Genomic DNA, 23,517 nt, shown 5'->3' on the forward strand with positions numbered 1-23,517 from the left:
GCAAGAGTGAGCCAATGTGATGCCAGTTGTTGGTGACTACCCAACACCATAAATCTAAAGGCTGAAGCAGGCCTAAAACAGTCATGAACAATATAGTCTAACTACCCAAAACCGCAGAAATGCACCTAAAACAGATGATACAGACAACCTCCAACAACTACTTTGAAAAGGTACAATAATGTGAGAAATATTTAATACAAATTGCAGTGTAGAATCTTGACAAATTACTCCTGTCTTTAAATAACGTTAGTCCAACCGAAGCCTAATAGCTTTTGAGAACTTGCAAGATTCTATCCACATGAATGGACAGACAAGCTATGAATATTGCCAAGTCATTAAGTTACATAAGATATATTCCACACCTCAAGCTGAACTCAGAGAATGTACATGTAACAGTACCGGAAAGGCATGCAAGTCCTGGAGAAAGGAGGGTATGAACTCACAGAGACCAAAAAACCTTACTTACTCTTGGTTGCCAGTTTTCATACTGTTTCTGCAAATTTGCACCAATAGTTTCCAGAGCTTTCTGTGGCCCCATTGATAGAGGATCTAAGACACAAAAAAGAATCATGAGATTTTTGATCAGCACCTCAAGTGCATTTAAATAATTTCTACTTCAGTTAGTGGTGTGTGCATAAGTATTTGAATGCAGACTCTATACTCCATGGAACTACTTTCTGCCAACTGAGGATGGAAACAAAGCATTTAGTATGTATCCTACACAGGAGGTCCTGGAGCCTTCTACTCTGAAGGTAGTGCAGGAAGAGGTGCTTGTTAGAGAGACTGAAGTAACATCAAAACTGTGAGCGTACATGAGATTGAAAGGAGGAGTGGAAATCTATACCACCCCTAGAAAGAAATGGGGAATAGACTAAAACAGAAAACCCAGCAGAGAACTAGGAGGAAGGCTGCTATAAGTGAGACGAGTAGATACCAATCACAGTGTGTAGGGCAATTGGGGAGAACTGCATGCTACCTTCATGGAAACTATGTGGCATTGTATTTTTGTGTTAGGCTTTATTCTGTCTTATTGGCATATAACTTTTGGATCAGGTCAGTTTATTTATATATTTTTACATGAAGTTGTATTTACCTATTGACACTATGGTTATTTTTGTAAATGTAAACTCTATGTTTTTGATTGTAAACTATATGTTTTTTAATTGTTATATTAATATATTTATTGCAATTACTATTCTGTGCTATGCTTTGGGCACAATGTTGTGGGAAAGTGGGATACAAATAAACGTCCTGCTTTTGTTTTTTAGATTTTTTGATCCCAGTTCGACCTTGAAAAACAAGTTCAAAACCAAGATTTTTCTTAAAATATAAAACATAAAATTAATGTGGGATATGTTATGTGTTCATTCTCCTACTGCAGTATCATACATAAAATTATTAAGGGCATATCTAAATTATTATTTTGCAGTGCAGTAACTTGCAGTCATTTCTAAGATGTGGAAGAAAATCCAAACATTTGCCCCCAGCCAGCAAATCAATACAAGGGAAATCTCAGAATCACAGCATCCAAACGCAAGCTACAATGACTGCACTGCCCACAAAGATATGAAAAAAGAACAGTCCTTGCACCTTGAATTAGACCAGCTTTCTCTATTATGGTGCCCTCCAGATGTTTTGAACTAGAAGTCCTGACCGTTAGCCATGCTGGATAGGACTGATGGGAGTTGGACTCCAAAACACATGGAGGGCCTCAGTTTGGGAAAGGCCGAGTAAGAGAATCCCATTAATAAGTCATTTTCAATGGCAGTTCATCTCCAATATTAAAGCAATGGATTAACAGAAGCAAAGCTTTATATTAATTGTCAGTGACTTAAGGTATCGTTATTGTGTCATTTCTTAAGGACTTTTCTCTAGCATAGATCCTAGGGCCAAGCTAGACAGGACATTAAGCATGTGATTGTCCTTTGCGTGCTTGTTTTTTGTTAACTAAACAGCAGCCATGAGGGTGAAGGGAACCTTCTAGATTGGGACTGCAATGTGGGGAGATATTGGATTTAATCCTTTGCCCCCAGCTGCAGCTGCTACTGGAGGAATTCATGGAAGGATCATAGAAGGAAAGTTATCATTAGTGCCAGTTATCAGCTTTCCTCCTGGGTTCAAATTGGAAGTGGGGTGTGGGGGAGACTCCAGATCCAAACCAGTGCAGGCACAAAGAATTGGATCCTTTCTCTCTCCCCCACCCTCCATGCCACAGCTCTGATCAGGATCAGAGGCCCCCATGACTATATTTAGCAAATAATAACCCAGCATGCCAAGACCAAACCACATGCTTAATATCCCTTCTAGTTTGGCAAACCACAGACTGAGTCTTTTTACAACATGGAAACTGTTTACTTAAACAGAATTTTCATACATGCAGGCCAATGCCCAAGCATCAGATAGCAACACCCTTCATTTGAGCCCTTGAGAAACTGCATTCGAGATTCTCTGACAACTAGGGTTTACTGCACTGGGATAGATTAAGCTGTATTTCTTTGAAATGTTTAACATAAATATTCAATATCAATATCTACAGTAGCATAATTTCAGATCATCAGAATTTTGATGGGCCTGAAGATTGCCAAAACAAATCTTAAGCATTTTTATTCTGGAGTTTGATTTATTTCTTCCAGAAAAAAAGGAGGGGAGGGATAGTACAGGTAAATACCTAATGCTTTTTCAAGGCAAAATCAAAATATTTTGATGCACAAGAAAAAAAGAGCAATCCCTTGGGCTGCTCTGCTCATATTTCATCAAAACAAAGGTCTCTGGAGAAGCCTACGGTCAGTTATAATCAAGACTACTGCAGTGCAAATACAAAATCAGGCATCGGGATAGAAGCTAGTGTCTTTAACATTATAGCTCCCACTTCACACAAAAAGAAAAACCTTCATTAAAAGTTCTCAATATCCTACAACTGTGGAGAAAAAAGTCTAGAAAATACATCGGAAATGAAACTGCAGAAAGGTGGAGGGTGGGGTAGCAGATGCACTGCACAAGGATACTACTTTATAGCTCCCTCTCCTACAAGCCCACACACACCTTAGTCTACACACACTTCCCTCCTTTCAAACCTTATTAGTATGCACAGATTACTTTAGGATTAACAGATCCCTACAGGCTTAAGTTTCTGATAACAGCACTTAGAAGACTTTTATCATATTTTTTCAGCCAAGTTATAAGTTATAAGAAAAGTAGCAGACAAATGCCAATATCAATTTGTATAACAGAATTCGAATGATCTTGGTATAGAGTTTGGATTTCTTTGACACAGAGTACCCACACCCATAGGTGGTGGCTGAGTTCACACAACACACTAACCCATGATGGTTTATTTTCCAGAACAACCCATGTTGGATTAGCATGTTGTCTGTGGGATGTCCCCCAACCCCCATGGTGGGTTATTTCCCCCAAATAAGCTATCCTGATAACCCACGGTCTCCCGTAAGGGTTAGCTTACCTATGGTGGGTCGCATCAGCATGAGTTATGGAAATTGCTTACAGAGCTGCTTGGTAAGAACGGCCAAAAATGGTGCCCCCACTCTACACCTCTCAACCAATCTCTATTCCCACTGCAAAGGAAGCTAGAATATGTGCCCAGCCTGGCAGGAGTGCAACAGGAGGAGGAGGAGGGGCAAGAAGGGTTGAAATAAACTACTCCGTGTAGCTTGTTTGCCTGATCGTCTAATGGGAGCACATAGGTTGTTTGCATAACCACCTTCCCAACGTAGCTTGCCACCCACCATGGGTTAGCGCAATGCTTACTTTTAAGCAAAAACAAAGAGAGTCAGCTGCAAGCTAATATAACATGTAGTTTCGCTCTTGTTCTTTGAGAATTATTATTATTATTATTATTATTATTTATTACATTTATATACCGCCCCATAACTGAAGCTCTCTGGGTGGTTTACAAAAGTTAAAAACAGAACATCCAGTTTTCTTGGGTGAGTTTCAGTTGGTACAGCTCAAGGACGTTGACAAGGTGCTTGGACAGGTTTGTGCAACCACCTCTGTATTGGATCCTTGCCCCTCCTGGCTAGTAAAAGCTAGCAAGGATGAAACAGCTGGCTGGGCCAGGTAAGTGATTAATGCCTCTTTGTGAGAGGGAGTGGTCCCAGCCCATCTGAAAGAGGCGGTAGTGAAACCACTCCTGAAGAAATCTTCTCTGGACCCGGAATAACTATAGGCCAGTAGCAAATGTTTCATTCCTGGGCAAGGTCCTTAAGCAGATGGTTGTGAGTCAGCTCCAGGCACTCTTAGATGAATCCGATGGTCTGGATCCATTTCAGTTGGGTTTCAGGCCTGGCTTTGGTACGGAAACAGCCTTGGTCGCCCTGCATGATGACATACGCTGGGAGAAAGACAGGGGGAGTGTGACTCTGTTGATTCTCCTTGATCTCTCAGTGGCTTTCAATACCATCAACGATGGTATCCTTCTGGAATGACTGTCTGAGTTGGGAGTGGGAGGTACTGCATTGCAGTGTTTCTGCTCCAGAAGGTGGTGCTTGGGGGACATTCCTCAGCTCCATGGATTCTCCAGTATGGAGTTCCGCAGGGTGAGTTTTGTCCCTCATGCTGTTCAACATCTACATGAAACTGTTGAGTATGGTCATTCAGAATTTTGGAGCTCTATTTCTCCTTTTCATCCTCATCAGGTGAAGCTGTGGATGTGCTGAACCGGTGCCTGGCCGCAACAATGGACTGGATGAGGGTTAATAAACTGAAACTCAATCGAGACAAGATTGAGATGCTGTTAGTGGATGGTTCTGCTGACTGGATGGAGGGTGCTCAACCTGTTCTGGATGGGGTTGCACTCCCACTAAAGGAGCAGATTCATAGCTTGGGGGTTCTTCTAGAACCATCTCTGTCACTTAAGGCCCAGGTGGCCTCGGTGGCATGGAATGCCTTCTACCAGCTTCAGTTGATGGCCCAGCTACACCCCTATCTGGACAGGGATAACCTGGCTTCAGTTGTCTATGCTCTAGTAACCTGCAAATTAAATTACTGTAGTGCACTCTATGTGGCACTTCCTTTGAAGATGGTTCAGAAGCTGCAGCCTGTGCAAAATAGCAGAGACCAGAAGGTTCAAACAAGTCCGACTCTGTCCCACTTGCATTGGCTGCCTGTACATTTCCGACCCCGATTCAAAGTGCTGGCTTTAACCTATAAAGCCTTATACGGCTCAGGACCACAATACCTGATGGAACGTCTTTCCCAACATGAACCTACCCATACACTACGTTCAACATCTAAGGTCCTTTTCTGGGTGACTACTCCAAGCAAAGCTCGGAGGACAGCAACAAGGGAGAGGGCCTTCTCTGTGGTGGACCTCAAATTGTAGAATGATCTCAACGAGACCTGCTTGGCACCAACATTGATATCTTTTGGGCTCCAGGTTAAAACTTTTCTCTTTTCCAAAGCATTTAGCAATATTTGATGAGCTTTACTGATCCTAGATCTGTTTTTAATTAAAGTTGTTTATAGTTGTTTATGTTGTATGTTTTTGTATACTGTTTTTAAGTGTTTTAATCTTATGTAAACTGCCAGAGAGATTCACCTATGGTGCAGTATACAAATGTAATAAATAAATAAATAACAACAACATCCTTCCAATATAGGGCCATGTTTTTGGCAAAGTCAAGGCAACAGAACTGGATCATTTCCAAATTATTCCCTGAAGCACAAATAAAAATTTGTAAAAATGCATGTGAAGAGTGATTAATAGGATACAATGCAAATTTACTTAGTGAAAAATCATGTCCTTGTGGATTCTGAAATGCCACAGAGAATGTTTGTATGTTTAATGAAACCTGACTGACACCATGGACAAAAAGAATGAACATATCCTCATGGTGAAACAATAGCAGCAGCTCTAGATGAAAAGAGCAAGGAAAATGGAGCAGACATTTTCCTTATAAAGTCCTATAGAGAAGTCTCAACTTCATAAAAGTCTGATATTAGTGCTTCCAAAGCTGGCTTTGGACTGGATAAAAATATGAATGGTACTGCTAAATGCTTCAATTCATATCTATGTCTACCTTTGAAGGTACCTTCCAAAAAATAATACCCAAATCAGTAGACTACATGAAGAATATAATGCTCAGCTGAGCTCTTTCCACTCTGTCCAAAAACATTTTTCCGCCATAAATGTAGCAGCTATTTAATCATCACCAGCAAGGCGTGAAGTGGACAGAGTCCAGGAAGACCTGTGTCTACATTCATGTTAGCCATGAAGTTTCACGGGATGAACCTGGACCAGTCACAGTCTCTCAGCCTAACCTAAGTAACAGACAGTTGAGACAATAGAATCGGGAAAACCTACATCCACTATTTTGAGTTCCTCAGAGGAAAGGTGAGATAGAGTTAGTTAGAAGTCATAGAAAAAGCAATTCACAAAAAGACAAGGACTTTCAGACAACTTAAACTACTCCAGACAAGCAGTGCTTGCAGCACAGAGCTGATGATTTTAAACCCACCATTTCTTGGGTGCCACCTTCAGGATTAACTTTGTTCAGTGCCCCTGACCCAGAACTTATCAATGAGCACTTTTCCAGTGGCTGAACAGCTTGGATGTTCTCTGATACATGCTTTCTGGTCCATCAAAATGCCAAAGGAAAATCCAGTGCAAGCAACAACAGCAAAGAAAAATGACATCAGGAAGCTAACAATAATAATAATCAGGCTGTCTGAACGCAACCCGTTTTCCACAGGGTGGCTTGTTAATCATGCAGTGTAGTTTATTTTTCTCAAACATGTCACCTGGGTGCTTGTTTGAACATTCATGGTGGTTAACAGGCCACCCTGCATGGTTAACAAGTATCCTGCAGAAAAAAAATACTGCACTCAGACAACACGATAATCCACAGTTCGACAACAATCCATACTGGGTGGGTTAGTGTGTTGTGTCTACTTGCATCAAACAAATATGGCTGCAAAAATTCCTGAAAATTTGGAAGGCACCTAAATGTTTTTCCACCAATTAACTGCTGTATTTCTGCTAATTTTGGCATAGAGCTCTTTTCAGAGGGTTATGGGTCAAGTTCTCAGTGATAAACACTCTTAAAATGTTGGGCTGTAGATACATTTCAAAATGTATAATGACTCTGCAAAATTCCACCCTATCCCCACCCCTCAATCCATGACTATGATGCAACTCTTGGAATGACAAATTAAAATGTCCAGCTGGTGCAATGGAACGGCCAGTTTTTCTAGTTAGCATGTGAATAGATATTTTGACTAAGTGGGATTCTTCTCCCATTATGGTTTTTACAGCACGGAAATAATAAATGCATTGTATTTATTCTACTTACGCAAACATGAAAAAGCAAAATAATACTGTTTCACTCTTAAATTTCTGTTCATATAGCTATCCCACTGACTGCAATACTTTTAGCATAGAGAAAAAAATATGTTTCCCAGAAAGGATGGAATACTTACTGTCCTCTCTGTTTGTGTGTGTTTGCTACTCTTAACTCTTAGTGACACATTGTGGCATTTTGGTCACATTTAAAGGGAATAGGTCAACTCCAGAATTGCTTTACGGTTTGCCCATTTCTGGAGACCTTAGTAAACCCTTCCACATTGTCTGCCGTAATTTGATGCACTGCCTCCATTAAGCAGTGCATAAAAAGAGATTTCAGTAGAATTGCACTGCTTCTGTTCAGTATTCAACTCATTTATACTACTGTTAAACAGATTTTCCCCCTTTAGAATGCTAGAGGGCATCCTTCTTTCTTAATGACATTTTCTACATTCTTATTGCGACATTTAATACCTGGTCATAAAACAAAAGCCAAATAAAGGACAGGTGTCATTTCTCTAAAAGGGGAGAGGAAATATTATGGGAACACTGTCTATTACTTGAAGTGAAAACAGCACACCTAACCACCATAGCTTCCCCAAAGATGAATGTGATATTACTTTGTAGCTCATTCAGGGCAAATTACTAAAGGTATGTACACCTATCCTTCACTCTCCTTCAAGACATAACTGCCCGTTCCAGTATTAATCCCAGAAAGGGGAGAGAGATTTAAGGGAACACAAAAGGAACAGAACGCACAAACATTACTTACAGAGCAATATATCTAGGTGAGGAGGGGGCTGTGGTGGCACTGCCTAAGCCCTGCCAGGCTTATGCCAGCCAAGGCAGAAGGTGGTAAGGTGGCTTTTTTTTCCGGAGGGGGCTTTTCTCCATTAGTTGTTCCTTTTTAATTTACTTCCCTCTCACTGACTCCAGGGCTGGCATAATTTCTGATCCTTCTAGGGGCATGTTGGGGGACCAAGGAGGCTTTGGATCCAGTAAATCCAAGGCCTCCCCTAGTCCACTCCAACATACCTTTTCCTGCCCATCCACGCTGCCAGAGCAGCAACAGCAGAGCAGTTTGTGACACTGCAAAGAGCAGGCTACCAGTGGCAGACCTCTTCTGCCTGCGGAGAAGATCCAATGTCAGGGTGGTCAGTCCACAACATTAACAGCTCCTCAGCTACCCTCCCCGGGAGGTTATGACTGCTACCTTAAGTGGCTGCTAAAATACTACCGTATTTTTAAAAAATGTACACAAAGGTATAGATCACATGGGGCTCACATATATAAACATCACAGACAGTTGTACAGGTGATGGGGAAAGATGCTCACTCCCTTCCTTCCATGTACTTGAGATACTAGGGATCAGAGAACACAGAGTGGATGGAATGAGGCAGCATCACATCTCCCCACTCTTCTTTCACTAGATTGCTGTGCTGCAGGTAAGAAGGAGGAGATGCAAAGAGCTGCTGCTTCCAACACATCCATTTTCATAGTAAGAGGGCTAGAGCAAGGAATCCTAAACTTTTCTCCCTGCTGTTTGGGCCAGCAAGCAGCAGGCTAGGACAAAACATGTTCCACCCCTCCTGAAAAATGGGGAGATTGCAGAGGAACCAACATCGTCCAGCTGGTCCTCTGCCACATAACCAGCAAACTGAGCAAGCGAGTGAGAACTGGGGAGTATCTTAGTACACAGGGTGATGAAAGGTGATTGCAAAGATATGGTGCCTTTCTGTGTTTGCTGGGAAAATCAGCCTACTATGCCAAAGAGAAAGGAAGGACCCATCACAACTATATTTTACACTTAGTGCACTGATTTCCACCAATTTAAAATGAACGATTGTTGAAATATTCCAAATACTAGTACTATTCCTTTGCAGTGATAACACTTGTTTGTGGGGTTTAGACACTAAGAGAGAAATCTATAGTTACCACTACACAATTGAACAACTGTGCATAAAACTGTAAGCTTCTGTTAACAGCTCTGCAGTAACTGCCAAAGTCACTTTTTAAAACCTTCTGTCTTCTTAGCAACTGCGTTAAACCTGATGTTGCAGTAGTTTTATAGGATAAGAAAATCAAGCAAAACCTGTAAACTACTAAGAAAAAGATAGCCAAATACTACAAATAGGAATGTCTCTGTTCTTTTGTTAATCTAAGATAAGCCTCTTCCATTTCTTACAATATTCCATAACCTTGGAGTAATGCAGCATTTTCTAGATATTGTTAGAATACGAGTTCTTATTAAAGCCACAGACTCTCACAGACTCTCTCTGAGCAAGGTTATTATGCATAAAAGCAAATGCCTGATTTGGGGGTGGGGGAGGGCTGCATTTACACGGAAAACACAATTAAATAAATTAATGTGCATTCAGACAACAGCAGCGCACAGAAAGTTGTGTTCCCCTCCCTCCAATACAAATTCAATTGATCAACATTACTGGGATTCATTGTTGTTGTTTCAGCTTTAAATGCTGTTAAAAATAAATCTATTCTCTGTGTACTAGAACTAAAGCACTGGTAAATAACTGCTGCTAATTTTATGGAATATTTACAAACATTTATGGGATTGCCTTTGAAAGATAGGTTGCTTACCTGCAACTATATTTTTTCAAGTTGTCATCTGTGCATTCACACATATGGGTTCTGCACCTGCACACAGCTTCACAAAATCATAGAATAGTAGAGTTGCAAAGGGCCTATAAGGCCATCAAGTCCAGTCCCCTGCTCAATGCATGAATCTTTCAGAACATGCTAGAACTGAGCTTTTTAAGCAGGAAAGCCAACACCCACCCTCACCATACATACTGAAAAGCGTGGTTCCCACATTTCCAGTCAATTCCCACAACCATTGCAGAGGCCAGATACTGAAGTAGGCACTCAGGTAGCAGCTCCTGTAGAGGGGAAGGAGTTACAGGCTGTTTACCTGTAAGTGTAGAATAACTACAGTTACAGGTAAGCAACCTGTCATGTTCCTTCAGGGTCTTGGTGCATCAAACATATGGTTAACTAGCAAGCTTAGACTTACCAGATGGGGTAGGGTGAAGCAGGTGCTTCAGGAGAAGAGTGAAGATGGGACAGGCCAGCCAAACGCTGCATCAGACCTGGCTCTGTTGTTCAATTTGTACACTGATAGCCTCATGAGCATTGATGGCTGGGACCACATCGCTGCTATACAAAGTTCTGGGAGAGGTACTCCACAAAGAAATGCCACTGAGTTTACCACAGCCATGGTACAATGCCCACAGATCAAAAAGGGTGGTGCGTACTTCAAGCTCATAAGTGTGCACAATCACCATGACGACCCATACCGACAATATTTGTAGTAAATAAAGGGCCTCTGAATTGTATAGCAGGAAGCTGTGTGTTTCAGGTAGAAAGCAACGGGCATCTGACATACAATGAATGCAAGGAGTTTCAAGTGAGAACATTGAGCTAGTTAATATGAAAGAGGGATTCAACCTTTGGTAGGAAAGTGAAATCTGGTCAGAGGATGACTTTTCCTTGTGGAAGGTAAGAAAGATCCTCCTGAAAAACTCATTGGTGTGGTGGACAGACTGCAATTAAGATGATAACCTTCTAAGTAGGGCTGTGCATGGAAAACCCCCCCCCCCGATCCACTCTGCCCCCATCCGCAAATTCTGGATCGGGCCCACTCCGCCCTGCTTCGATCTGCTTATGGTCCACTGCGGAGCTCTGGCTCTGAACTGGAGCTCCGCGGCGGCGCGAGGGAGGGGGCCTTACCTGGCTCCGCCGCCATCGCCACACGGACTGCGGTGGCACCAGGTAAGGCCCCTTCCTCCTCTCCCCTTACCTGCATTTGTTGCGTTCCGGCAGCGGCTTCACCTGAGGCCGAGGACTCAAACAGGAAGACCAGGTTGCAGTCTGGTCTTCCAGTTTGAGCCTTAGCCTCATGTGAAGCCACTGCCAGAACACGACAGACTCAGGTAAGACCCTGTCCCCTTACCTGGCTCCACCGCTGGTGCCACACAGACTGCAGTGGCGCTGGCACCAGGTAAGGCCCCCTCCCTCCTCCCCCCTTACCTGTGTCCGTCGCGTTCCGGTAGCAGCTTCACCTGAGACCAAGCCTCAAAGCAGAAGGGCAGGCCGCGATTGCGGCCTAGTCTTCAAGTTTGAGCCTCAGTTGAAGCTGCCACTGGACTGCGACAGAGGTAGGTAAGCCCCCCTCCCTCTGCCCCAGTACCTGGCTCTGCTGCCATCGCCGCGCGGAACTGCGGCAATGCCAGGTAAGCCCCCACTTACCTTTTTTCAGAGCTCCGGATAGAGGCAAAGGATCCGCTTGGTCTCGATCCTCTTCGCCTCGATCCACAGGCCCCCCCCGATCCGCTTCATCGCCGCCTTCGTCGGAGGTGAATCAGGCTGCCTCACTATTGCTTCTATGCTCCAATGCGAAGTGGAGCACAGCCCTACTTCTAAGTCAATAATTGCAGGGACTTTGTCCAAGTAAACGATGCCCCAGTTTGCACAATCACCGCAGCTTAAGCAACAGGCAAAGGGTCATTTGAGGATTGTTTCCCCCTCCAACAAGCCATGCTGCCTGGGTTCGGATGACAGAACAAGTTGCACCCAGTCAGTTAATTAGACAATTGGTGCCCGGCATGCTCCATAGCTTAAACTAGTCACTGTGGCTTGTTTAAGCTTCAGTGATAGTGCAAACTGGGTCACTGTCTACCGGTAGGCCCATCCCAAACAAAGTTGCCATCTCAAGTGAGCCACCACTGCCCCACCCCACTTCTTCTCCTCGTGCCTCCCCCCTCCCAGCTCTTGCACAGCGGCAGCAGCATCTCCCAGTTCCTGGCACCCCCTCCCCCAAGCTCCTAGCTTTCCCTTCCCACACTGTGGCAGGGACTCCCATCTTGCGGCTTCTCCTTCCTTTGAACACTCTGCCAAAGTAGGCAGAAGGTGGGAGTCACCAGCCAGGGGAGAGAGGAGGAGCCATCACTGCCATGTGGCTGCAAGCTGTTCACTGGCTGGCCAAGCAACAGCTGGCCTTTGGGTGGGGAGGGTGGAAAAACTTGGCGCTCTTTTCAGCCTAAACCACCTGCTGCACTCACTTCCTCCTGCTTAATTGTAGGGCCAGCCCTGTCTACCTGTCCACATGTTGAATGACACTCATAGAACTCTAAAAGGTTAACGAGACAGCACATACCTTTGCAGAAACCATGTTGATTCTTTTTCAAGACTACCATGAGTTAAGATGAAGAATGTTTAACTTTAGGTGTAGTGAGGGTGAGGGCAGCTTTTTCCTGCCAAAAATGCTCAGCTATAGAATATTCTGAAGGAAGCTCTATGCAGGCACAGAACTCATATGTCCGATGCGCAGAGATCACTAAGAAGCGTACACAAAACTTTCAGTCCAACGTTTAGTAGGGCCCATTTGTCGAGAAAGAAATAATGTCTAATTTTAATGAACAAACTAGGAAAACCATATGAACTTTAAACAAAAACCAAAGAAAGGAAAGCCTTCTGGTGTATGATTTGGTGGACAGCCCTCCCAATTTTGAAATCACCTTGAGTCTATATGCCTTCACAGCAACCATGAATAATGAAAGGAAAATTATAGGGGGTTATATGCAACGTTATTCTCAACATGTCCCATTCACTTCAAGGGGTCTACTATAAGTAGAATTAACATTGGATACTTACTTTGTAATATGGTTCAAAACAAGGTCAATTTCAGTATTCTGAGATCTCTTTAAGCAGACTGTATAACTCAAAATGGCTAATTTTTATACAGACCTAATCAGGACAAGTGCTTCCCTGTATTTATCCTGGCTATAACCCAGGAAATGCTCAATGGAGGGACTGTAATAAACAACTAAATACACATCATTCTGAAGAAAGATAAGGATTTTCAAAGTGACCCCCAAAATTATTTGGAGCCGACATACTTAGGACACCATTGTTTTTGCAGTCCCTAAAATTAACTGAAATCATATTTCTGACTAGACACGTATGACAAGGGGCATGTAGCGTGCACCATAATTACGGGATTTCCTTCCCTGTAGTGCTCACCTGAGCCTGCAGCTGAATCTCTTTCAGAAGCACGGAAAGCACTTTTTTATTACTAGGACTGCATTTCACAGCTTAAAGTTAAGCCAGTAACAAAGAGCAGTTCAACTTGCTTTAATCTGTATTTTAATAGAGAATTTGTATTTCAATTATTGTTACCTTTCCCAAGAGTTTCAAGACTGGACAACTAAAGGTTTAGATCAATAATAATATTCAAATGGCTCACCTATCCAGCACTCAAGTCGGGCACATGGAGTTGTCTTCACCACATCAGGAGGGTCCACACCAACATTTAGGCACAGTACTAAGGCAACACTAACCGTCTTCATCTACAAAAAAGAAAGTATTATGATCAGCAATTTGCACTAAGAGAATTCTATACCCATACTCTTCCAAAGTCTCATGTATACATCTACAAATATGAACAGATGATAAAGGAATCTTTATTATTATTATCTAATCATGTAAAATAGTCCCAATAATACAATGTTTCAATTATAAGCAGGTCATGTATATTGCTTAAGCTCCTAAAGCGAAACATGTTGGCTATCAATTCCCATTCTAGGCAAGAACCAACTGCAACTACTTCTGATAAAGCTGCATTTTAACTTAAGAAGTTTCTAACAGGGCATGCACCCGGATGGGAAACCAGTTGCTTATCAAACAATAACAGCTATTTCTGTTGCAATTGTGCACAGACACTGTAGGAAATGCATTGTGAGATGGACTCCAGCAACAAAATGTGTTCTGACTCACCTATTCAAAACTCTATTGATGCAATTATTGCTGGGATTCAGTATATATGCAGCTAAGAGAGGGACTCAATTACATCTACAGCACCCTATTTAATTTATTAGGCTCTAAAAACCCATCTGTTGATTTTTTGGGGTGGAGGGATTGGCCTTTTCTTGATTTTATTTCATTGGACTGTTCTTGGTTTTTAGCTGCAACTGTGTATTAGAGCTGCCTGGGCTGGATATTTGTTACGATTGTTGGTATTTTTTTGATTTATTAATTTTTGTTGTTTTGATATTGTGTGGGATTTTATACTTGTAAGACGATTTTTTTAAAGGCAGCCTAAAAATATTTAAAATAAATAAATACAAGTGGTCATATTAGCTGGAGGTAGAGATAACATCCCAGTCCATTCAGTGTATTCTTATGGTGCCTGTACTTGAACTTGAATAAGACATATAAAAATAGGCACTCAGCTGGTAACCTATAGTAAGAAAGAATTCCCTCCAGTTTGTATAGTTAGGAAAGTGTAATTGAAAGAAGGTTTATTCAAATACTTAAAAGGTTGTCACACAGAGGAGGGCCAGGATCTCTTCTCGATCCTCCCAGAGTGCAGGACACGGAATAATGGACTCAAGTTAAAGGAAGCCAGATTCCAGTTGGATATCAGGAAAAACTTCCTGACTGTTAGAGCAGTGCGACAATGGAATCAGTTACCTAGGGAGGTTGTGGGCTCTCCCACACTAGAGGCCTTCAAGAGGCAGCTGGACAAGCATCTGTCGGGGATGCTTTAGGGTGGATTCCTGCATTGAGCAAGGGGCTGGACTCGATGGCCTTGTAGGCCCCTTCTAACTCTGCTATTCTATGATTCTATTCTTTCAAGCCACCAATGCACCACAAACATAAGTAAGTGCAGGCAAGTGCACTAGTAAAAATGTTAGGATCCTAGTAACTTCTGTGGACTTACAAGTAGGCTAATTTCAATCTTAAGCAACTTTTTTTAAAAAAGAAAAGTGGCATAAAAATGTCTCCAGTAAATAATTAATAAAACTGCAGCATTTTCACTGAAGTCTATTTCAACCCAAAGCAGGAATCCAATAACCACTGGGAAAAGACAAATCACTTTTCTTCTAATGAGTCAATATAGATGCTGTCAGAAGTTGCTTTACTTGGTCGTATTCGTATATGGGAATAAAGGAAGGAAGCTGCTGTCTGGCATATTTCTACATATATAGGGAAACAATTAAATTCAAAAAAAGCAATCTGCTTCATTATTAAGAAAACAAAACCTACTTCAGCCCATCTTTTTTCAGAACACATCACAGGGCTGCATGTATGTATTATATTCCTAAAGCTCTTGTTTCTAAAGCCCTTAGTACAGCTCCAGAGAAGACTGATTGCTAGTGGATCTCTGCCAAGCATCATGGATTAGGCAGAGTCCAACTGAAATGCTTTATTAAAAAGTAATGGAAACACATTATTCAAGATTCCTAGATCAATAATGCAACATAGCAAGCCTTGCCTTAAGTGACCACTCAGGAAGCTAGCAAAACAAAAAGATCCTCAATGGTGTTTTCATACAAATCTTTAACAGTAATCTCTTAAAAGAAAGGGTATCTACTGCAGATAGAGCATAAGCTATAGTTTCTCCATACATGTTAATCACACAACAAAGTAATCTGATTCTAAGCATACTATATCTTCTCAGAAAAAGGCTTGGGGCTAAGGACGTGTCTATGCCACATTCTTGTTGCACATTTAACTTGATTTAATATCAGTTTAACATAAATTCAACCTCCTTTATCTGCAAAAGGCAAGATAAAGGCCATACTTATCCATTGGACTCTGCTATTGTAGTTGTGTGTGGTAGAAATAATAATGCCCTTGGGCTCATGTTGCCTCTATGTGTACATTTCCATTACAAAAGCTTCTTCTCCCCACTCTTGCTTTTTCATTGCACATCTGGACTATCACTGGAGCATGCAACATAAACCAAGCCCTGTAAGACATTTTTTCCCCTCAAATTGAACCTTGGAATATTGACAGACAAGCAAACTGCACCCAAAGAATTGCTCAGTGATTTTGGCATAATCCAATGTACACAGACACAAGGAAGGAGAAAATGGGCATTAGATACAGCAACTCAAGACAAATGTACTGTAAGCAATGTGAACCAGGACGCACAATGCAAGATCAGAAATGTGGCAGTGCTGAGAATCCCTGGAGTTCCAGGCACCAGTCATTTCACCTTCCCTTAAACACAGCCTCTGAGCAAGAAACCTCAAGCGACTGAAGATAAACTACCTGCCTCAGCCTCCAAATTGAATTACAGAATGCCAAAGCAATAAAGTATAACAAAAAGATGGAGAAATAAAGCATTTTATAATTTCATAATAAAAACCAAACAAGAAAGGTGAAATTAAATGATATAACCAGGGACAAAAAGCATGTACCTTTAACAGTTTCTACAGATCTATCTGCACCAGGATGGAAAATCAGACGAACACAGTTTCCCCAGGTAATACCTTTTCACTTTTCATTGTGGTTATGTAACAAAATCAGGCTTGTAAGCAGCCACTTGCCTGGTCACCTATGACAAATAAGACTGCTTTCAAGGGACTGGAGGAATGGACACTTTTCTGAACTGGAGGTAAATAGGGTATAGGGATGGGTTAAGACCTTCAGAGTGCCAGGAGTCTATCCCCATTTGCTTAGTTTCCTACACTAACTTTTTCCAGGGGGACTAAACTTTCCTGAAGGCATCGATGTCAACTGCCACTATATGAACATGACATGCTGGTAAGCAGAAAAATTTGGATTTAATACATTTTTATCTGTTTACACTATTTATTGTTTTATACAGTTTGAATTGATTTTATCTGTATACTGCTCTGAGATCTCAATCATATAGGGCAGAATACAAATGTTTTAATAAATAAATAAATTTCCACCATTTCATATAGAGATTTTGAAATTAAAGCTAGCCATAGGAATACTTTAAGTTGCTTTATATCTCAAAATGGTTACTATCTACAGAAGTTAATAGTGCCAGATATTTTGCTGGGGGGACTCACTGAAAAAAATCTGTATCTTATATAGCCACCCAAAGGGTGAGCAAACAGGGGGAGTTCATTACCTGTAGGAGTCTTTATCCCCATAGTCACAAGAACCGCTAAGTATTATTTCTATTCTGCTCAGATTAGCTTTACCTTTACGTATACCTGTCTCCAGGACAAGAATCAAAACAAAGTTAGATAGTGTCAGCGTAATGAATTCACCACACTCTATGCCCAAGACTAGAACCTCACAAGAGCCTAAACAAAACGCCCCAAGGGAATGACGAGCAGTGTAGTGGCAATGGTATAAGCACCCTCTGGAACCTCAATGCAAATAAGAAATGAACTACTTAAAAACAATTCCCCAAATATCAGCCAGGTCCTGCAGTGATGTTACCCACTTCCTGATAAATTGTATCAAAGCTGTAGAAGATTAACATGGCACAATTCCCCTATCAATCACTAGGTGGACATCTTCAACCAAAGCTGAAAGCAGTCTCAAGTCAAAAACCAGACTAGCAAGGGTCTATAAAGCTTATAGTGCACCTGTGGAGCTAACAGTTCCGTAACCATCTCCAAGAAGAGCTGGAGAAGGGGTGGTAGCTAGCTAAGGAATCTAAAAATCAGATACTGAAGAAGCACAGATTTAAACCCACCTGTCACTTTCCCCCCACTATGAACATTAATAATCTCAGCTAGCCATTTCCTGTATGGGCACAGTTCCAGCCCGCAGGTGATTATACTCCTAAACCAAAATACATATTCTCCATTAGCGATATTTCAATCTCTATTCAAAGTTACGAACTGAAAGTTGAACAGGATATGAGCATTTTCATTCATTCATTCATGAGGCTACATTCAAGTAAAAACTCCATAAAACATATGGAGGTATAATGGGTTGTGTTGGTACTATGACAGTTATTTTCTCTTTGAAAAAAAATCTATTTTAAAAAATAAAGTCTCCTTTGGTTGCAAAGAGACACAAAAATAAGTACAGAACTCTCACTTGGCGCTTTCTTTTGCCTCTGCATATTTGAACTATAGGCACTGAGTGTTTAAATTATGAAGATGAAAAGCTATTAAAATGTGCTTTATTATACAATAAAGTGAGACTTGTAGTGTCTTCTTAAGAACTGCTAATTGGCTTCATGCCCCTGGGCTGCTGATTCAATGGCAACAGTCTGATCAAAAACATGCATTCTGACACATCCATGAGAGGGGGATGAAATCTAAGGCCAATTGCATGTTAACATCGTTATGTTTCCAAAATAGCATAGAACTGTTTTTTGAAATGCCACTATTCCTTGAACATTGTTTATCGCAATCCCTTCTTTCAAAATCCCATATACAGAGGGACCTCTTCCCACAAATATTTACGCAAGTAGTATTCAGCGCTCCCATGCCTGTCTAAAGGGAAGCCACTTGCACCTCCGCATCCCTGGGGTGCTCATTATGATTCAGAACAGTAGGCAAAAAACTTACAGCAAAGCTGGAGCCATACAAATGTATAATTTATAAAGAAAGCTAGAAACTGGAGCACACCGCAAAGAGACTGTGTGAGGAAAGAATTGAAGGGAGGGGCCAAGTGGGGAGACTCCCTGGAGTTTTCCGGGTAAAAATTCTGCCGTTTCTGCTTTCTCTCCTCTTTCCATTCAAAGATCTTACTGCAGAACACAAGCCTGTGCATGGGATACATCCTAAGGCAAGCTGTTGATCAAAACACATTGCCATCACGGATGCTCTGCAAGTACCCCATTCCCCATTTTATGTTAACAAGGGGTTAAATAATGCTTTGCAGGATGTAGGAGGAAGCAGCATGATTTCTGCAGTGATTCCTTCCATCAGCACGTCACAGGAATTCCCACAAGGTTGAAAAGCCCTTCGGAAGTAGGAGAAAGCAGTTTCACAGTTACTAGATATTTCAATTTATAAGCTTTATTATTCCTCAGAGAAAAAGAAAAATTGGACTAAGTCTAATAGTACCTTAACACACACTAATGTAAATATAGCATGTACAAAAGTTTTGGCCTATCAGAATGCTCATATATCTCATTTGGAAGTGGCAGTTTGGGTGTCTTGGCACATAGCTTTTAAAGCAGGACTAACAGCTACAGTCTTACATTAAATTCTGCACTACGTATCTCAGTTTTTGTACTGCTTTGCGCACTGAATGCCAAGAAACTAGCCCATGGCACTGAGAAAAGCAAGGGAGAGACACAGGCTGCTGGTCCTACTGTGGGAAACGCATGTCTCTTTGATCCGGATTAGATAGGCCTTTGGTCTCATCCAACACAGGTCTTCTTATGCTTGTTCTGGGGAAAATTTAAAGTGCTGGTTATACCCTTTAAACCCTTGAAGACACTTAAAGGACCATTACTGCCTCTTGCACAATCCTGCCTGTCCACTGAGATGAGCAAGAGTTCCTTTTAGCTGTAACACCATTGTCTCAAGCATGGCTGATGGGAACATGGGAAGGGACCTACAGGGTTGCAACTCCCAGCATGTGGGACTCCTTGCCCCAAGAAATCCATTTAGTCCTCTATTTGTTTGTATTTTGCTGCCAGTTGAAGATCCTTTTGTTCCAGCAAGTATTTGCTTCAATTTCAGTTTGTCTTTTTGCTCCCTTTGGAGTATGGTTTTACTGGTAGTCATTTTTGTTTTGTTTTAGGTGTTGTGAATTTAGTACTGACTTTATTATTATATATTGTTTTTAATCTGATGTGAGCTGCCTTGAGCAATCTGTTTAGAGTGGAAAGCCAGAATTAAAAAAAAACTATAAATGACAAATGGAGTAACATGTTGACTTTTTCTCAGTGAGCTAAGTGATCCCTACTATACCACCCTAAGTGATCCCTACTATAACCACTATCAGCACACGCATCCTAAATAAATCTACTATTACTGGATTTATTAATTTTTATTTGGCACTAGCAGTGGCTACTTTCACAGTTTACTTGTTCTTCACATTCCTCTTAATGTGTCAACTATAACAAGAGCGCATTTTCCAACCTAGATGCACATATTAAGAAGCTGTATGCATATGAATACCTACATATTAAAAGTAGCATGGATAATGACCTTAAGAATTCTTCTCACTCTCATTTAGTATTGGATATGGCCAACTCTTCAGGACTAGGAACGTTTCTAGTTCTAAACACAACCCTAAAAGTAGAGTAGAAGTTCAGTTATAAGAATAACTATTAATTAAAAAAGCTTGAGGATTATGGAGGATTTATCCAGTGCTCACCAGCCAGTATGTGATTCATTTAGCTAGACCTAAGAAATTCACCTGCTTTATATTTGATGAAATTAAGAAATCAAGGAGGATTTGCATTCCTTAGGCACATAAAAATATTCTTTCAAACTGCAAGTCATTCACAGGAAAACATGTCCCAAGATAAGGAGGATGGGAAACTATGAAAGAAGGAGATAGATCTTCGCTTATTAATATAACTAGCACACAAATACTTAGCCACCTTTTGGATTAATCCACAAAATCAAATTATCAAGATACAGCATAGTCAATAGGGAGTAAAACGATACAGATCAAAGGCTCACAATGACACGGTTTGCATGATACGGTGTTGTTAACAAGCCACAGTGATTTGTTAACCCCACTCTGCATGGCAGTCACATGCCAGCTGGGTTTCCTGGGCCAGCATGGCTTGTTGGGAGTGGAGGTAACAATCCTCAAACAACCCCCAAAACAGCCCATAAGTTATTTGAGGGTTACTTCCCCCTCAAACAAGTCATGCCGCCCAGGTTTGGCTGACATGGCAAGCTGGGCCAGCGAGAGTAATTAGTGAAAACCGTCCAGCACACCAGGTTGGGTTAACAAGCCATGGTTCCTTGCTAACAACACTGTAATCATGCAAACCAGCCCGTTTCCACTATTATTCAGAAGTAGAGCAAGTTATCCAATGAAAGAAACAGCACTAAAATGGTAAATAAGTAGATCAGCCTTAGAATTCAAATTCTAAGAGAAAACTAAAGAGTGGGGAACTCTTGGCAGAGAGACGTCCTACAGTGGTGGAAATGCCACAAGAACCTGTGCATCTTAACAAAGCATGTTGCACCCAGAAGATCCTAAAATTGGTGTGTTCAGATCCAACCGAATGTGGTACGATATGCGTTCTTTTTGCCTGCCTTAGGCAAAGAGAAGCACCCACCCACCCAATTGAGACCTATCTCTAGGTACTATAGTCCAAAATATCTCATTTGAAGCATCAGAAATTGAGAAAGAATGATATCCTTTTCAGGAACCTCAGGTAGCACACAAACTCCAGGATCTGTACAGGATCTGACCTTCTAAGAGGATGAAGTAGGAAATTTGAGTCCTTTGTTATTATCACTTTTGGGGGCAAGAGAGGTTTGACTGACCCATATTAAGCATTCCTGATTGTAGCAGATGGGGGGGGGGGGCTCCTGATAATGCTGACACACAAATTCTTGCCTATTATTTGAACTCTCTCAGTAAATTAATCAGTGAGAAGATAAATTCAGGTGATAGCAATGAGAAAACACACGGTAAATATTTGAAGAAAATATGAAAAAATATGACATTTATTTAACTCAGACTGTGTTTGCACATATGTTTTCAAACTGTAGTTTACTCCACAGCAAAATACTTCACATACTTCATATCTGTACCACCAATTAACAGTTTAATCTCTATTGATTTCGCAGTACTTGCAGCACATACGAGTAATACTTTACTGCTGGAATTCACTACTACTGATTCACAGCAAAGATGTGAATGCACTCCTAGTGACTACTGATCAACTCAAGACAAGCAGCTGATGTACTCAGCTGACCCATATGGATGTATAATTGCTTTTAACATATTTAAGCTATAGTCTCATGCCTTTCAATGTGATTAATTTCCCCCTCTATTATTTTAATTAATTAATTAAGCTATTTGTAAGCAAACTCTGGCTTCTATTATGACAAAAAGAATGCGAGAAAATCAGTTTCCCATTAGTTACATATGGGGGGATTCTTCTTTTTTGCAAGTTAACACACTCAATTCAGCAGAGCAGCACTTTAGCAAGGAATGCATTGGAAATTAGACACAAATTACACATGCCATCTAAACAATTCCATATTCATGCAAAATCCTGAATGAACTGCAGATTTACCTTTGTGGTTTCACACCTCTGTCAAGGTGCTCCATGCTACAAATGTTTTTAAAATATTGCCTTAATTCTGAGATGTCAAGTTGAAAATAATGGTAAAATACATATTATGATTTATTTGCAACTAGCACTACATTGTGACAAAGTTATTTTAATAATGTCAACGTAATTGATTCATTTATGCACTCACACTCAGCAGGATGCATCAAAAGGAGTGACTCAGCTGACAGTGAAAGATTTATCCAAATCAAGAAGCTATTACTACAGGATTATTAAAGATGAATTTCATTTTCTTTAAGCTGTTGTCAAGATAAAAAAAACAAATGCTATGCTCTGTGTCAGAAGAAAGAATTTGAAACTTTTACAGTCTTCTTGAATACATTTATATAGTTCTCCAAAACAGTAGAGGAAGGGAATATATGAAAGAAGCCAGATTTTGCTTCCAAATAGGGTTACTGGAAATTTTCAGAAATATACTGATGGTACAATCCTATGATCCCTAGGAGGGAGGGCAGCCCATGGGCTATAGGATAATCTGGACATCCTTCTCTGGTGTTAGAGAGGGGGAGAGAGATCAATGGACAGAGATGGCTCATCACCAGAAGCCTCCTCATCTGTGAGGAGTGGAGAGTTCTGCCATCACTGCTCCAATGGAGCTAGGAGTTCAAAAGGGGCATGTTGGCTGCTTGTCAGGGTACATCAAAGGAGGTTTTGGATCCACTGAATTGAAAGTCCCCCAATGCCTACAAAAAGGGAGGGAGGGAAATACGCTAACACTGGAACTTGCATAATTATTTCCCTTTTCATTGGAAGGCAAGCTGTCCTGGTAGCTTTTAAAACTGTGCTTAATCCAAAAAACACACATACTGGACTCCGCAACACTTACTGAAGACAAAATTAGTCACTTCAGACAAATGTTATTTATTTTATTTTATTTTTATTTAAAGCATTTTTATAGCGCCTCCTTACCATTTCTTGCATCAAGGCACTTTACAATAACATATAAAACAATGCCATTAAAACCCTCAACCCACATTAAGACAATTCCATTAAAACCCTCACCCTCAAACCATTAAAAGCCCTCAACCCCAATTTAAACGCCTTACAAAGGCATTTGAAGCAATTGAGAGTGGGAGCCTGTCTAATCTCCAGTGGCACATTATTCCATAACCAGGGGCCAGCCACTGAAAAAGCCCTGGCCCCCGCACATTCCAATTTGTAGCGGGGGACCATCAGGGCACCCTGCTCCTGAGAG

General features: G+C 41.2%; 1 protein-coding gene across 3 annotated transcripts in view; it reads right to left on the reverse strand.

The window, feature by feature from the left end:
- RPTOR (regulatory associated protein of MTOR complex 1) overlaps positions 1-23,517 on the reverse strand; it is a 347,409-nt gene that overhangs the window by 294,378 nt on the left and 29,514 nt on the right. For all 3 annotated transcript variants that reach the window (XR_010025185.1, XM_063120110.1, XM_063120109.1), the window contains exons 2-3: positions 13,563-13,665; positions 467-549 (exon numbers count right to left, since the gene is read on the reverse strand). Coding sequence is in view for 2 of the 3 variants with exons in the window: in XM_063120110.1 (XP_062976180.1) it covers positions 467-549; positions 13,563-13,665 (186 nt within the window). In the remaining variant the exon portion in view is untranslated. The remainder of the gene's footprint in view (positions 1-466; positions 550-13,562; positions 13,666-23,517) is intronic.

This window comes from Elgaria multicarinata, chromosome 3 (genome assembly GCF_023053635.1).
Source record: "Elgaria multicarinata webbii isolate HBS135686 ecotype San Diego chromosome 3, rElgMul1.1.pri, whole genome shotgun sequence".
NCBI lineage: Eukaryota > Metazoa > Chordata > Lepidosauria > Squamata > Anguidae > Elgaria > Elgaria multicarinata.